This window comes from Silene latifolia, chromosome 2 (assembly GCF_048544455.1).
Source record: "Silene latifolia isolate original U9 population chromosome 2, ASM4854445v1, whole genome shotgun sequence".
In the NCBI taxonomy this organism is placed as follows: Eukaryota; Viridiplantae; Streptophyta; class Magnoliopsida; order Caryophyllales; family Caryophyllaceae; genus Silene; species Silene latifolia.
Window position 1 is genome coordinate 25,162,975 of NC_133527.1, and position 17,176 is coordinate 25,180,150.

A 17,176-nucleotide genomic window follows, 5' to 3' on the forward strand; every position below is an offset into this window, starting at 1 on the left:
ACTATGAACTTTATATATAATGCGGCACCGTCTTATTTGTGACCATTTTTTATTTTATTGTAGCATGATTTGAATGGGGTCAAAGTGATGTTAATTTGGTGTCTTTTGGGTTGTGTTTTGATTGAAATATGTGACCAAATTAATCATGAATGTTGGAAGTTATCTATATGTACTATATATGAAATGTTGCATAGTTTTGTTTGTGACCAGTTATAATTTGATTGTAGCGTGTTTGTAAATTGTAATGGTGTCAAAGTGTTGTTAATTTGGTGTCTTTTGGTGTGTTTTGATATTAATATGTCACCAATTTGGTTAGGGATGTTGGTTACAAATATTAACATATGCTTGAACTATGTCGTAGGAAAAAGAAGGAGGTGGATGGCCATGGATCACCGAGGCAATTGTTCAATCTGATTGCTATTCTAACAGAAGCTCAGAAAAAAGATATCGAGGACATCGGTTTTTGGTGGGCTGCTAGAGTTGAAGACACACGCTTTTTATCATCAGATGGTGGACTGGTTGCTCCAGAAATATGACCCTAGTTCGAGGATGTTCTTGTTTAACCGCCATGTCCAATTTGTTCTAACCAAACATGATGTCTACGACGCCTTCATGCTACCGTGTACTGACAACACAATAGAACCGAGGACCGATCAGGAATTGGCACAGATTTGGCGTGAAAGTTTCAAGGTCACAAAGAAAGATGAGATATCAATAGAGAGTGTTAGAGTAGCAATGTTGGGGCTGCCTGACGGGGGTGCTGATTTTAAGGAAATATTTGTGGTATTTGCTATGGCGACTTTCCTTGCACCAAAGGTGCACAATCGTATCGACTTACGGTTGGTGAAAGCAGTGAAGGATGTGGACTCTATTTCACAGCTGGATTGGTGTTCATTGGTGTTGCTACGTCTCAACCAAGCAGTTGCGTCATGGAGGTCCCACGACACCAAGAATGTAGGAGGTTGTCTCATGTTTCTAAAGCTGATGTACTTCCACCGTCTGACTTGGTGGGGGCTCCCAGAACCGAATAGCCTACCGCTTGTTCAGTATTGGACTCTTGAGCGAATGAAGGAGAGAATGGCCCAGGAAGTTGCTGCATACCCGCATCATCGCGGCTTTGGGATTGGTGTTTGGGAGCTGCCCACATATCCAATATCAAGACACCAAGTGAAGCGCTTGTACCGTCGCAGAAATGACCAGGACCCTCCGTCCAGATTTATTCAACTCCCACTACCTGAAGGCATTCGGACTGATGAGGAATTGCAGGCCTCTTATGATGATGTACGCTCTCCTCTTTCATCTTTTTTAATGTTGATGTCTTCAGACAGTATGTGACCAAATTGGTTATAAATTTTGGCAGCTAACATTCTTGAGGTTTGTAATGTTTACGTCTGTAAACATTATGTGACCATCTGCATTGGTTATGTTTACATTATATCATTTCATTTTATGTTTACATTATATCATTTCTTTTGGTATAGGTGCGAGCCCGCAATTGGATGACAACAAGGAGGAACCTTTCAGTGGTCTCCGTTATGCACAAGAGCCTAATGCATGAGTTGGCAGCCCAGGAGGGACTTGCAGACGTGCTCCAGTCAGGGTCTATGGCAAGTACTGTCGGTGAAGGCGAACAGTCCCAGGGGTCATTTACGCAAGCGTTGGGTTCACCGGGGTTTGTTGCTGCTTGGAATGCGCTTGGCGAAAAATTGGACGCACTTGTGAATGTGGAGATGGTGGAGGCGCCTTCATTTTCTCTTGGCCTTGATGACATTGGCGTTACTAGTCAGAGAACCTGCCCGACTAACACCCGCAGCAGGGAGAGAAATCAGCTGCCCCGAAGTAGTAGACGTGTCATGGTTGGATGTTGTTTATGGGCCTAATGTATGGCCTTATTTTGGATAATTAATATGGCCCTGATGGATGACCTTATTTTGGATATTAGATATGACCGTAATGTATGGCCTCATTTTGGATGTTAATTATGGCCCTGTTGTACGGCCTTATTTTCGGACATGTTCGGTAGGTTGGCTAAATATTTGTGTTTGTATAGCTATGACTTCTCTGTTTGTTATCAAGTTGTGTTTCCCCTCCCTTATATGGGTATTTTAAGTTGTGTCATTTCGTATAAAAATAGGAACATATGTTACCTAAGCAGATGGTTTATACTTTCACCAATTATGTTACCATGTTCTATTTGGTAACATATGTTCCAAGAATAGTGTCTAAACTATCAAAGGCCAATGTCATATCCTTTCAAGCGCTGAATTATTTAAAAATGTCAAGTGTATACATATAATTATGGTATCATATTGTGCAAAAATAAGGACATCATTTAACGAGTCATAAAGCAGCCTTTAATTCAACATTGTTTCTTAGAATAAAATTAACTAACTCAAATGGTTTACAGTTTGAAGAATTATGTTACCATGTTATATTTGGTAACATATGTTGGAAGAATAGTGTCTATACTTTAAAAGAGTGGCAACCCTAAGCTGTTTATACTTTCAGCAATAATGTTACCAAATCTTTATAGTTACATATAGTCCAAGAATGGCAACATGCCTTTAAAAAGTGAAAACCATTAATTTAAGATCTGCTAACAGATTGTACAATAATGGTAACATTAATTCGGTACATCGTTTTCCAAAAAGCAGACCATACTTCCAAACATTACGACATAGTTCAAAATGACAAAATATCAGACCATTTTAGATAACCTAACAAATAATACAATAATGGTCACAACAGTAATGTCTTCCACGCCCTATGGCTAAGTGGCACTAGCTTTGATGCGTTGTGGTTTGCAAAAGGTTAAAATGTTACCATATCAGCGACGTTCACAGGAGACGAGGTATTGGGGTGTATGCGTCCCCATCATTAGCAGCAGCTTTTTTGGCTTTCTTCTTCTTTCCAAGTCCGCTTTTTTTCCTTGCGCTCCTACCTTTCGTCGTTACACAGATAGGATCAAGAATAGGGCGCTCTTCGGTTGTTTGAGTGTTTGTTTCGGCGTCCACAGAAAGCTTCGCAGTAACACTATTACTTCAAAGATTTGCCGCCTCAAAGAACTTCTCCATAATTACCCTTGCCTCCATTACCTTCTGGCTCTTTGTTATGAGATTGTGGACATTGGTGAGTGTTGAACGTCGCCAGTTAATGGCCTCATTTGCAGCACTTCGGCGCATATCAGAAGGTAGTAAACGTTTCCAGACCTCCGTTTTTGCAAATTTCGTCCACCTCCTGTGGATGCAACTAGCTGGGATCTCCTGCACAGAATGCATGTGCAGGACCCGTATGATGTGGTAACATATGATACCCATTACTTGGTACTTCCTACAAGTGCAAGCACACAAGTTGTTCCCGCAATCATAAGTAACATGATGGGAAGACCCCTCGTTGCCAACCGTGTCGACACTATAAATTAAGGTGGTATCTTCATGGGTGATAAGTGCTGCCCGGGTGCCCATTGCAAGTCCAAACTCCTTCTCAAACACACGGAACAACTCCATAGTGTATATCTGAGATGCATGTTGTAGAAGGTCTACAAGGGGGAACGCGGATGTAGGGGACGCTCTTATAGAGTTGAATTCTTTCCGCTCCTTCTCTCTTCTCCACCTCCTCACGCTCGTCTCAAATATTCCAAAGAATTCAGTGACTGATGTTGTTTTTGAAGCTTGGAACCCCATAGCATGATTTGTACTCTCGCTCCTTTGGGAAGAAAGGATACCCGCTGAGAAATACTGATTATTCAATGCAGTACACCATTTAATTCGTAAACTATACAATCTATTGAACCATGGGTGGTTCTCAACACCATACTCTGTCGTCATTCTTTGCCATGTCGCTTCGAATTCCTTTTCGTTAAAACAACCATTAAGACATTTGTTGAACAAATTCTGGAATGTCCTATCATGCTTTAAATGAACAAAGTGTGAGATGGCGTTCTGTTGGATATGCCATTGGCATAGCCTATGCCTGCTTTCTGGGTATATCTGTATGGAGACAGAAGAGAAATGTTAGCATTTAGAAGTCATATGTTTATGTTTGCGATGTTCAATTGAAGTCAGTACTTAACAGATTCATATGGTGACATTTTAATAATTAACACACAAGTTCATCAGTATAATATGATTATATATCTAAGAATAATGTTGCCATTAAATGTGATTACATAAGTGCTTCATATGGTGACATCTTCAACTTAAGTCAAAGAGCTGATTATTAAAATATGTTGTCAATTTTTGGACAATTGTAAACGTAGGTTAAGTGGTCACATATTGAATAATTAACTAGACTATCCTGCTAAGGACAGAAAACAATGTTAGCGTATAAAGGTCATATGTTTATAGCTATATTTTGTTTCCCATGTGATTACATAAGTGCTTCATATGGTGACATCTTTAATTTTACTCAAAAGGTTGATTACTAAAATATGTTGACAAAGTTTGGAAAATTGTTGTCATTTGAGTTCCCATTTGACTTAGTAAAATATGGTGACATATGTTATTGATCTAATAACATAAGATCTTAATATACTGATTTCTTCAGTTGTGACCTCAGCGTTTCCATCTGCCTAATTTGTTATCATATTTCGGATTAATGATATGCAAAGTTAAGTGGTCACATAATGGTGGCATAACTCAACATGCGAAACTTAACAGTAAGACATAGAATATACCGCTTCAACTGCATTTGTCATTGCTTTGTCTTGGTCAGTGAAAATGGAGACAGGACGAACATCATCACCCATTGCTTCATTAAACACATTGAACAACCATCGGAATGATTCTTCTTGCTCGTCGGATAGGAAAGCACACCCAAACATGACATTGGACCAGTGGTTATTTATACCGACAAATGCACCACAAATCAGATTGTACCTGTTAGTGCGATACATTGTGTCAAAGATGACAACGTCATGATACAATCGGTAGTCCTCCCTCATCATCGAGTCACACCAGAAAAGGTGATGGAGTTTCCCTTCTTTGTTGAATTGGACTCGGAAGAAAAACCCGGGATCCTCAACTTGTCTTTTAGTGAGAAGATTAATTAGCGTGGCTGCGTCACCGCCCTCGATCGCTTTAATCTTCAGCCGATGAACAAAGTTGATGTGATCCCTCTTGGTGTGTCCGACGAATACATCGCCCCCCGCTACAGCAGCTGCCAATTTGTATTGAACCGAGGGGGCTACAAAGGCTTCAGTCAAGGCCCTTATAGCCTCTGCCTAAGCATCGTAATTCTCCTCTCCGAGCGGTGGTGCTGTTGCCATTGAGGGGGAATCAGGTCATGGTTGTGTTCTGTGAAATGTTGCATTACCTCCCACTGCCCGTCCTCGTTCACTTGTGTCCTTAAACCGGCTTTGCATTGGCAACGTGTGACTGCAGAATTCCTCAAAGGATTGCCGTTATCGTCTCGCCTATTACCATTTCCATGTACTCCGGCACATGAACATACAAAGTATCTGTCGAATACGGGTGTGCCACTTCCGTTCGCTCTACGAGAAGTTGCTTTCCTAATGCTGAAACCAATGGCTTGTGAGTGTTTCCTGAACATCTCATAAATTAATTCCCATTTCTCTGCTTTCATTCCCAATAGGGATTTTGAATAGTCTGTACCTGCATAGGTTTACAGGGTCACATTAGGCAATAAAGTGTAAACATTTATAACATAAATAGCAACATCTGCATTTACATATTTATCCATACTCTAGTTACGGGGTTACATAAGGACGAAAATTAGACACATTTGTTTGACGTACAAAATTTGTTTCCAAGTAAGCTGGCCCAATGTAGTTGACAGGGTGACATTATGTACGAAAATGCACACATTAAACAGATAAATAACAATATGCATTATTGTTGACAAGGTGACATTAGGACTAACAGTCAAGCCATTAACACCGAAAATGTAAACATCCATTATATTTAAACAACCGTATTATATTTAAACATCCGTTATATCATACACATATGCTGCGCTGAAAACCTACAAATAATATTCAAATTAATAAACTGACAGGCTGACATTTGGACCAACAGTACAGACAAAAGAACGATAAATGTAAACATCCATTATATTACAGTAAAATCAAACATATATGGTACACATCAAAACTATAAACTAATATTACAGTTCATGATGGTAAAACTTAAAAAAAAAACTTTATACTCAATGAGAATTTGCACATCAATATAATGCAATACAAATGTCACAAACACATCAATATAATTCAATATAAACTTGTTATTTCCTTGATTTTAAGATGTATTATAGTAACATTAATAATAACAATAATTTGCCCTACCTTCCGAACATAAAAATGGCGTAAAAAAGGCATACCTCTACCTTTAGTCGTCGTGTTTTCTGTTGAAGGCTGATCAATTATCCCACCATGATTATTATCTGCACATTCCATTGTTGTTGGAACGATTAGGGCACCACCAACTAACATTTCTGTAAAGGTTTGTTGAAGATCCTCCATTTTTTGAACTATGAGAATAATAAAGTTGAAAATTTTTACGCCATTTTAGTTGTAAATTATAGAGAGTAAAAGGAAAATGTAGAAAGAAGATCAGAATTATGAGAATGGAAGCAAATTGTTGTGCAAAATCATGGTGAAATGAAAGTAGGGTTGTGCATGGGGGGCAAAGATCTCATAAGCATTTAATGCAAAATACACTTATTGCAAATTATTGGAATTAAATATGTTATACAAAGTACAATTGGCAATAGAATAATCCGTTGCAGTACACAAGTCATCCGTCGCCAAACAGTGAAGCGCCCCCTTTTGATGTGCTGTCAGCGCAAGGTTCCATGCAAACGGGTACCACATTGAGTTAAATGGTATGTATTTGACCCGTCTCTTATTTGTGACGGATATCTCCGTTACAAATAAAATTTTGTGATGTGCATTAGCCTTTTGAAGTTTTAAGTTACATTTTTTTTACTGCAAAACTCAAATATATCTTAACTTATATGTATTGTTTTTTAGTTAAATTGTAAGTTTATGAGCTTAATCTTTATGTGAAACAACTTGAAAACTTCACATTAAAACTCATAAACTCTGTTATAAAACTTAATTACTATTCTTTGTTTTAGTGACAAGGGAATCCGCAGTCGCTACCTTTGGTGTGCACTGGGTAAACCTTCGGGTATATGTGATAGCCTGCAAACCACGTATATACCAGTTTAGCCACTCGAGGGTGACAGACTCGAAATCTATAAGGCATGGGCTCAGGCCAAGAATGCTCCACAAGATTTTGTTCTTAGAGAGGCTTGAACCTGGATCTCCTGGGAATTTCACCCAAGTTTTAACCACTATACTCCAAAACTAATTAGGGGACGTTTGGTTGGAGGTCTATAAGAAAGGGAAAGGGAAACAAAGCTATTTATTTCCTTTGTTGGTGTTTGTTTGACACAAACAAAGAGAATGAAAATCCCTTCCTTACCTCTCAATCCATCTAATTCCTTACCCCCCACCCCCCCAAGGTATGAGATTTCATTACCCTTGTTACCTTTCAACCACCTTATTTACCTACCACAACACTTACAAATCCCACCACACCCGTCACCATCAAGACGCCATCGCCACCATCATCACCACCACAACCAAAACCACCACCACCACCACCACAGCCACCTCACATAAACCACCACCACAATACCATCGCCACAACCACCATGACGCTACCACCGCCATCACCACCACCACAGCCACCCCACTACCACCACAACGACGACGCCGCCACCACCACCACCACAACCATCCCACCTAAACCACCACCACCAAAACCACCACCCTAGCCACCCCACCACAACAACCACCTCATATAAATCACCACAGCAGCACCACCTTCACCACCACCCCACTGCCACAACCACCATCACCATCACCACTACCACCCCACCTTAACCACCACCCGTACATCAAAACAAACCACAACTCACCACACTTCATTTTCTTGATGTAACCAAACTAGTTAAACTTTAGGTAATCCCTTACCTTTTTCCCTCTTACCCTTTCTAATTTCCTTTCCCTTTCCCTTTCTCTAACCAAACGCCCCCTTAATATAACGATGCTGATAACAAATGCCCCCGGGGCGGTAGATAATATCCATATGAGCGGTATTACACTATTATTTAGAGACAAATGTCAATTTATTTGATCATTTATATAAGATTTTATTTGCTTTCACCCATGAATCTCGTTAAACCCCATTCCTGCCAAACTACTCCACCAACCCTAGTAACCACCACCCTCCAGACATTCATCCCAACCATTTTTGCCTAGGATGTTTTGCCTTGGAAAGGAACAAATCAAGGAGAAAAACAAGAAACAAAACCGGGTGGCCCCTTTTGCACGGTTTGCAACAACAAGGACAAGGGTCGTTTTCAAGTTTCCCAATTTGTCCAAGACAACCCCATAAGTTCTTCTTACATGCTCTAGCTCTTATATTCATTGATGGCCAGACCATATGGTGTTTCCAAGGAGTCCAAATAATCATTGTCTTTATTAGTTTACTTTCTTGCTTTTTATTTAAATTTTCAACTTGTGTAAGAACTTTATGTAAGGCCTTAGGGCCACTTTTGTACCGGCATTTTATGGGTCTTTTGGACCGTTAGATGCTAGGCTAGATGAATGGTGAGGATTGCTTGACTTGGTCTATAAAAGTAAGACTTTCCTCATGTAAAATTCAGATTTGATGAATGTTAAAACACAAGTTAGAAGCTTTGCTTTCTACTAATCTTATTTGCTTAGTGCTAGAAAATCCTCTATTGCTTAGTACTTAGAGTTGAGTGATCCATTGCTTAGTGGTTGGATTCCTCTTAGGCTTAATCTAGTGGCTTAGTGCTTAGATTAAGTCATATCCCCAAGTCACTCAATTCTAATTATTACTTGCAATCTCAATTCCATCGTGTTCATTCGTGGTTTCAGACGGTCCAACCGTGTGTTCAAAAATGAGTCCCAAAGTTTCTGTTCAAATTTGAGTCATTTTTATCATAATTAAACAGTCCATTCCACTGTGCAAATCGAGTCTAATTTGTCCAAAAACCGAGTCTCGAGGGTTTTACTTCACAGTCAATTTATAAAAAAAAAAAGGATATTCTACAGTGTACCCCTCATTTTTTTATATTCTACCGTGCACCCCTTAACTTTCTACTTATTTCTCCATTATGGTCGAGTTTAACTCTCCATTAACTTTATTACTATCAAACAACCGTACTTTGACTTTTATTCTGACTTATTAGTGTTATTTCACTATCCTATATGAAAAAACATCATAAATCACTTTTAATAAGCACAAACTACTATTAAAAACATATGTTATGATTCATGATATGATAATGGAGATTTGATGAACTTTTTATTAGATTCTTATACTATTTCGTGGGTTAATAGGTAATGCAGCCAATTAATAAGTAAATGAGTAAGTTATCGAGTAATTGAAATGGTAAATAAACAATTTAATAGGTCAATTAAGAAATCAAGTTAGCAAAGATAATAAATAAGGTCATGGTATAGACTAATTTATAGAGTAGAGGGGTACAACATAGAATTTTAAAAATGTAGGGATACAACATAGAAAACCGAAAAACTCGAGGGTATACCGTAGAATATCCAAAAAAAAAAAATTGGACAATTCTGATTTCTAGTCTACCATTTATGCTCAGTTGAAGTTTTTAAGAACGATAAAAATGGCACGTCGTACTTGAAAATAATCAAACTTCAAGGGTACTATATGCACAAACCTAAAAAATTGGATATCACGTGCAAAATGGTAAAGTTCAAGAGTACCATGTAAATTTTCCCTTTTTTTTATTCCAAAAAGATATTTAAAAAAAAAAAAATACATCCTCCTAGTCGCTCATTTCTCCCTTCTTTCCTTTTTCAAGGTAGTCGGATTTTTTTGGGGGCTGCGAAACGTCGTCGACGTTTTGTAACGAATCGTCGACGTTTTTTAAAAAAAAGACCATCACTACCCTTGACACTTTAACTCTCTACCCAATTCTCTCCCAAATTCTCCCATATAACAAAATAATTAAAAAAATAAACAATACAACATACAACATTTCATGGCAAACGACGAACCATTGAAATCAATATCGAAATCAATTGCGGCCGACGAATCATCGAATTGTAATTTTTTTTTAACGTTTGAATCACACATTGCGTAGTATGAAATGAATATGAATCGTGTAAAATTGAATAGAAAGGCAACATTGAAACCCATTTAAGTACAAAATTAACGGTCAAAACGAAATTAAAATGTCCGAACCATAGACGGACGTTGAATTTCAAAGTCCGACCATGGCCAAGACGTTGAATTTCAACGTCCGAGTCCAGGTGAGACGTTGAAACCCAACATCCATTACCCTAAGCGACGTTGGAATTCAACGTCCTCTTTCCCTCCATGACAATGAATTCCAACGTCCCTCCATATTAACAAACCCGACAATGCATCGACATCAACAACAACAACAACAACAAATCCGTCACATAATATAATTAAAATCAAACTAATACAATTTAAATGGGTTGTAATTTACATATCTAATCAAACAAGAATCAAGTAATACGAAATTGAGAATGAACCGAAAAAAAAATCGAATTGCGAAGAGAAATGGTGGTGCTACGGTGGAGAGTCGTGATGTTGAAAATGTTGCGGTGCTGTGTGCTAGAGCGTCGTGGTGGTGGTTGTGGTGTTGTGTGGAGGAGTGTGGTGGTGGTGGTGGTGCTACGGGTGGGCCATGGGGTGATGCAGGTGGGTGTTAAAGAGAAAGGAGAGTTTGAGTGAAAGAGAGATGGGAGAGAGAGTCCAAGGGCAAGTCCGTCTTTTTTTTAAAAAACGTCGACGATTCGTTATAAAACGTCGACGACGTTTCGCAACCCGGATTTTTTTCCCTCTTTCCTTTTTTGGAAGGTTTTGTGTGGTCCAAATTCATTTGCATATGGGGTAGATTGTTTTGTGTGGTTTAAAATCATTTTCTTATTTCTTGTGCAAAATGAAAGGAGGAAGAAATGAGCGACTAGAAGAAAGTATTAAATATTAATATTTCATTCATATTCAATGTCTACATCTATTACTTAGAAATGATTATAAAAATAGTTACTTTCATAATTATCTTATTTTAAAAGATATAAATTAACGTTTTTAGTATAGTTGTTCATGGACATGACACCCCATTAAGCCGGTCCTAGTGGGCCCGCGAATAAAACGGGTTTAAACAACATATTTTCCAAAATTTGCAAAGTCCCGACCCACGAATCTGCTAATCCGCATGTTTGTGGGCCAAAAAAATCATGTTAGTCCGGCCTGCGTCCGGTTTAAGCCCGTATTTGACCCCCTATACTTTTTAAAAAAAAAATGATCAATTCATTAATAAATAGTCATACAACATCTACAACATGTGTCAAATTTGATTTGATACAAGTCATACAACCTATACTTTTTAGTTATGCCTGTAATTTTAATTATTAAAACTAATAATTGTTAATTATTATTTCAAATATAATACTCCATATTAATATGAATATTTTAATGAAATTATCGATTTATCTTTGAAAAATTCATAGCAAACAGGAAGGTACACACGACACCAACATATTGATTCAAATTTCAATTAGGCCGGGTTTTTGAGCCGGGTCAGATTTTGATAGGTCTAGACAAAGATGTCAGTCAACTGAGTTTGTCTCTCAAGCTAATTTTGACCTACTCGCTTACCCACCTCTAGCCCGAGTCGGGTCTGGCATGACCTTACTTTTATTGGTCTGACCTTGGCCCACAGAAAAAGAAAAAAGAGCTAGTTTCGACTAACCCGCCCCCATACGGGCCACAAGGTGGACAGACCCAGCCCAGCCCCATACAGATAATGCGCTTCCCTGGCCCAGCCTGCTCCTTATCGTGGATCGGTCCCAGCTCGTGGTCAGGGAGGCTGCAGACCGCACTGACCCAGCCCTTGTCCAACTCAATCTATAGGTTAGCGATTAGGCGACTCTATTCCGAATTTTCGACCGCTCAAAGTTTCACTCTCTAAGCCAACAACAAAGTAAAAAAAACAAATAAATAAAATAAAGCCGTCTGTTGTCCGGGTTCACATTTATCTGAGAGTGTTGCAGTGGCAGTTACTCAACTTGGTACGGAGTAGGAATACCCAGTACCGAGTAGTCGAGTACCAGTACCCCTCTCCCCTTTATCAATTATTTCCGCAGATTAATCTACCCACCCCCTTACCCCCTCTTTTGGTGTTCCCTCGAATCATGCCTCAGAATCTTAATTAGATTAGATTTAATTAGATAGAATCTAGGGTATTAGAAAAACCTCCCAAAAAAAACAAAGAGAGAAGAAGATGGGGAATGTAAATGGTAGAGAAGACGGAATCCCTGGTGTTGAAGATGATGAAGATGATGTCGATATCGAAACCGATGCCGATATTGATGCCGCTTCTTCTGCTGCTGCTGCTCATCCTCCGCCTCCGCCGTTGCCTATGGCTCTCTCTCCCACTGCTCTCCATTCTCCTCTCTTATTTACTCCTCAGGTGAAACTGAAACCCCCCACTCTTTTAATCATCCTCTACTTTATTAATTTATACTCCCTACTCCTCCTATTACCAATTGGTTTTAGAATAGAACCTCGTGATTACTCCGTATTATGTGTGGCCGTAATACCCGAGATCTGGTGATCTACTGCTTCCTTCTTCTATTCCTGTTGTTTCTTTATTCGGAACAAATAGATATTTTTGTTGTAGCTTAAATGAATTTACGCATTTTGGTTTGAACGACTCCGGTTAGGTGACCTTTTTTCATATCCTAGGGATAAGGCTGTATGATTTTGGACCTTCCTGCAGTAATGCCTATGTTACTCCGACTTCGCTGCTAGACAAGGTGTTGAATACGGCTATATTGTGGCAATTTGCGATTTTTGGGCTAAAATCAAGTGTCGAGTTGTTTTGTCAATTTAAGTGACGGAGTAACATAGAGTAATGGTGGCCGTTCTTTAACATATGAACGATCTCTATTTTAACTTATGATTGTTTCTTCTTTGCTTTTATGTAGCTCCCTGTGGCTCCAATACAGAAACCGGATGAGCTGCATATCCTAAATCCGTCGTGGATGCCTCCTACATGGCCACAAGAAGAATTGAGTTCCGAACAAGGTATTCCAACGATGATAACGTGGACTCATGGTGCCAAGGAAGTGGCTGTGGAGGGCTCATGGGACAATTGGAAGTCAAGGTTTTGTGCTCTCCTTGTTGACTAAACCTTGACCTTATAGTCAACGGCTGCAATTTTTTTTTTTTGCCTACAGCTGTAATTCACAATTGATGCGATTCTTCTCTACAGAAAACCTCTTCAGAGATCAGGGAAGGACTTCACGCTAATGAAGGTGCTCTCTTCAGGAGTTTACCAGTATAGGTTTATTGTCGACGGTATGTGGAGATATGCTCCTGATTTGCCGTGCTCCCAGGATGATTCTGGAAATTATTACAATGTTCTGGATCTGCAGGTAAATTCTTGTTCACTTTTCTATTTACTCAATGGCTTTGATTAGAATTGATCAGCATGCAAATGATGCTGCAAATCTTGGATATATACATTGTCTCAAGCTGCATTTACGAAAGACATGCGACTAATTAGTTGCTCTTGATGAGTGTGATATCTGTGGCTAATTTCTCATCATCTCCCTTATAAATTAAGTACTTGATTGTTAGTATTTGACACCTGCTCCCTACACCACCGTTCAGCATATTTCAGTCGGTCTCCGCTTCAGGTTAATCGAGGTTTTTATTTATACTCTTTGAAGCATGGGTAAACAATTGAGTTTGTCTAGTGCCCTCTCATGGTTTCCACTAAGTTTTTATTTTATTTGATTTACTGCACAAGAATTGACAAGCTAAGAAGTTTGGAAACCTAAACATCACATATTTCAGGCAGCTATTGAATGGAGTACTATTCTTCCAAGAAGATCAACCGAATTCATATGTTGAGTAATTCTGAGAAGTAACCCTAGATGCAATGCTCTAAGTTTTGCAGATGTTACACATAGTTCATCTAAACTTCTAATGTGGAAATCGTTTCCTGAAGATACCTCTTGTTGCCCAACAAACTTGAACTAAATCTGCCTGTGAGGATTGGTGAGCCAAAGACGATAGTGATTTCCATAATTTGTTGATTCCTCCTCCTCCTTATAGGCATATCATGTTCCTTGCAAATTTGCGATCGTTTCCTTAGGTGCTTTTGTGAATCTTGTTCACGGTGGTGATGGTAGGGATGTGAAAATGTGAAATAGGAGGAATATATCAATGAAGAATAGAATAATAGATGGCTGTCCTGTTTATGTAGGCTTGCTTGTACAAGTGTCAGTATGCCTGATTAATGGAATTGCTTTTATTCTTGTTCCTTTATTTAGGCGCTGCCTGATATAGCGATTTGGAGTGGTACTGAGTTTTTTAAATGCAGGAATATGTTCCAGAAGATACAGAGAGTATATCTGGATTTGAGGCACCATTATCTCCAGATTATAGCTACAACAATGTGGAACTTAGCCTGGAAGATTTAGGCAAGGAGCCACCCATTGTTCCTCCACACCTTAGCATGACTTTACTCAATGTGCCTTCTCCGCCACCGCCTCTGACCAGACCTCAGCATGTAGTGCTTAACCATCTTTACATGCACAAGGGGAAGAGTGGTCCAGCTGTCGTTGCTCTTGGTTCTACACACAGGTTCAAGGCTAAATATGTGACTCTCGTACTATACAAGTGTATCTAGTCACATACTACCGTCGTCTTTTAGGCGTGAATGAGTGGTTTGGCGTGAGCAGCTAGACTAGAACCAGTAATGTAATGATTCGGGATGAACTAGACCATATTTCGGTTTGCTTCAAGTGCCATATTGTCTTTTGTTTACTGTTTTTACCCCTCTCCAGCCATAAATAGCAGCAGCCGTGTTATTAGGGCCCTCTTATGTAAGTTACCGTGAGTCGTAAGATGTGGCGACTTGGTGTGTATCGAAAGGTTTTGGGTGCGCTCAAGTTAATGATTTAAAATCACTCTCAAACCTCGAACTTCATCTCTTTGACCATCATTCACTTGTATAACATGAATTATGAGCCGTTATCAATGTGAATTAATCCTCGTCTGAAATCAGGTTTGATATCCCGTCAGATTGTTGAAATTAATCCCAAATTGCTTTCGGGTAAGTTGACATGAATCATTCTTTAGAATTGTCATTGGATGATTGCACGCCTCAAAATGCATGAGATGAAAAAGGGAAAACTGAGAATGGAAATGTGATACAAAGTCAATCGAAACTTCTAAATATAAAAATAAAAGGGTAATGATAAATACAACTCAATGGGTTGTATTTAAGCAACTAAAAATGGAAATAAATACTTAATCCCCCTACTACTAAGAGAATAAAAATTCTCTTAGTTTTCCCGCCTAAACAACTCCTACTTAATTGGGCCTATTTTATGGATATTGACACCACAACATTAGACGGATTGTAAATTGTGGATCATATAAGTAGCCCACATTTTTCTATCCCACATGTCAAAGTAAAAAACTATTAATAGCCCACGTTTTTGAATTAGGCATTATTTTTACCGATTTTTGTTTTAAGATTAATACGCATTTTAATTAGATTATACAACTAACTTAATTATATTATTAATGTCATAAAATAGTTGTATGTAATGATATACCATTATTTTTAATAGTAATAAAATAGTAACTTTTTTAAAGTATTTTTCTGATGGTAATAAGCATTTTTTTTACCTTCTATTAATATTAATATTAATAGACTATAACAATTAATTAAATCATAATTCATTTATGCAAATACTTTAATTGAGAGCGTCTCTTTATAAAATAAATCTAAAAAATGCCGTGCTTTAGCACGGGAACTACACTAGTACATGTATTAATTTCATTGAATTGTGTGTAATTTATTCCCCAACTTCTAAATTAATACCAAATTTGAAAGGGTATTAAATGTTTAAATACAACCCATTTCATTTGGTTGTATTTATCATTTCCCAAAATAAAAAGCTCAGTTTTCTTTTAGTGTAGATACAAGTACAAATTAATAATAATATTTGAATATGGAAATAAAAATTTAGGTTTTTTTATATAGTATTCGTATGTTCTTCCGTTTTCTACACAACGCCCATTCACATTTTATAACTTTCATGATACCCCTAACCTTTCCTAATAAAAGTAGGCGTAACCCAAACCCTTATATCCGTTGCTGACATGGTTGCACTCTATATGGCGAACGGACCAATTGGGTCGGGTTCAGGATGGATTTGTAATACTACTTACTCGATCGAGTATCCACGTTAAGGGTTCATGGTTTCATGTTTTATAAGTTGGGGTTTTGTTTTGAGTTCTTAGTAGCTTTGTTGCGTCTTGACCAAGTTAGTATGTTTGTTTTTTATGTATGGGTTGAATTTCGGGGACGAAATTCTTTTTAAGTAGGGAAGACTGTAATACTACGTATTTATGAGTCTCGGGGTACTCTATCGAGTAGGCCTTACTCTGTCGAGTAAGGGTGAGTTGCAGTTTAAAATAGTTTCTGACCTGTTGGGTACTCGATCGAGTAACGTGGATACTCGATCGAGTAAGGGGGCACTCAATCGAGTACCTTAGCCACTCGATTGAGTAGCTAAGGTTTACGGGGGATGATTTCTCGGGTTTTGTTAATAATGCGATTAAGTATATATTACTTCCGTCACTATTGTTTAAACACTTTTTAAAACCTAATTACTGTGAAAAGAGAAATCAAACTACGTCATTCGCTTTAATCGCATTGTTGGCAAATCCCGGAGCTTGGAAGGTCGGATTTTACCTTTCTTGATACCTTTGTGATCCTTGCGTCGAGGGTAAGACCTACGTACCGTTTTTATAATGTTTCGTTAAGTTTCGTTAAATCCTAATTTTGGGATTGGGGGTTTTCTATGTTTATGTTGATGTGGTAGTGATTGTATGATTATGTGTATAGGAGAAGGGTTCGTAGAGGAAAGGTTTTGAGACAGCTGCTAGATCGTCTGATGTTTGTGTTGCATTCCAAGTAGGGTTTCCCTACTCAGTAGTATTTACATAATGTGTGGTGATTGTGCTGTAGTTAGTGATTGTTGATTGATTCAGACGGTTGTTGATGTTGTATTGTAATTGTGATTGTT

At 38.4% G+C, this 17,176-nt stretch overlaps 2 protein-coding genes across 2 annotated transcripts; one reads left to right on the forward strand and one right to left on the reverse strand.

Moving 5' to 3' along the window:
* Positions 1 to 3,041: 3,041 nt before the first annotated feature.
* LOC141637500 (protein FAR1-RELATED SEQUENCE 5-like) lies at positions 3,042 to 6,478 on the reverse strand. The gene is made up of 4 exons (XM_074446975.1): positions 6,337 to 6,478; positions 5,264 to 5,612; positions 4,676 to 4,877; positions 3,042 to 3,989 (listed from the first exon to the last, which is right to left on the reverse strand). The coding sequence occupies exons 1-4, from the start codon at positions 6,476 to 6,478 to the stop codon at positions 3,042 to 3,044; spliced, it is 1,641 nt and encodes a 546-aa protein (XP_074303076.1).
* Positions 6,479 to 12,000: 5,522 nt separating this feature from the next.
* Positions 12,001 to 14,884, forward strand: LOC141642478 (SNF1-related protein kinase regulatory subunit beta-2). The gene is made up of 4 exons (XM_074451301.1): positions 12,001 to 12,534; positions 13,052 to 13,230; positions 13,339 to 13,501; positions 14,455 to 14,884. Exons 1-4 carry the CDS (start codon positions 12,346 to 12,348, stop codon positions 14,761 to 14,763), a joined length of 840 nt encoding a protein of 279 aa, XP_074307402.1. The 5' UTR covers positions 12,001 to 12,345; the 3' UTR covers positions 14,764 to 14,884.
* Positions 14,885 to 17,176: the final 2,292 nt, after the last annotated feature.

Bases quoted from the DNA above. Each gene is read 5' to 3' on its own strand.
- LOC141642478 (XM_074451301.1), top strand. From the start codon at position 12,346: ATGGGGAATGTAAATGGTAGAGAAGACGGAATCCCTGGTGTTGAAGAT. The intron at 13,231-13,338 runs GTTTTGTGCTCT...TCTTCTCTACAG, and splicing joins TGGGACAATTGGAAGTCAAG to AAAACCTCTTCAGAGATCAG. The intron at 13,502-14,454 runs GTAAATTCTTGT...TTTTAAATGCAG, and splicing joins ACAATGTTCTGGATCTGCAG to GAATATGTTCCAGAAGATAC.
- LOC141637500 (XM_074446975.1), bottom strand. From the start codon at position 6,478: ATGGAGGATCTTCAACAAACCTTTACAGAAATGTTAGTTGGTGGTGCC. The intron at 5,613-6,336 runs GTATGCCTTTTT...AAACCTATGCAG, and splicing joins CACGACGACTAAAGGTAGAG to GTACAGACTATTCAAAATCC. The intron at 3,990-4,675 runs GTATATTCTATG...GTCTCCATACAG, and splicing joins TGACAAATGCAGTTGAAGCG to ATATACCCAGAAAGCAGGCA.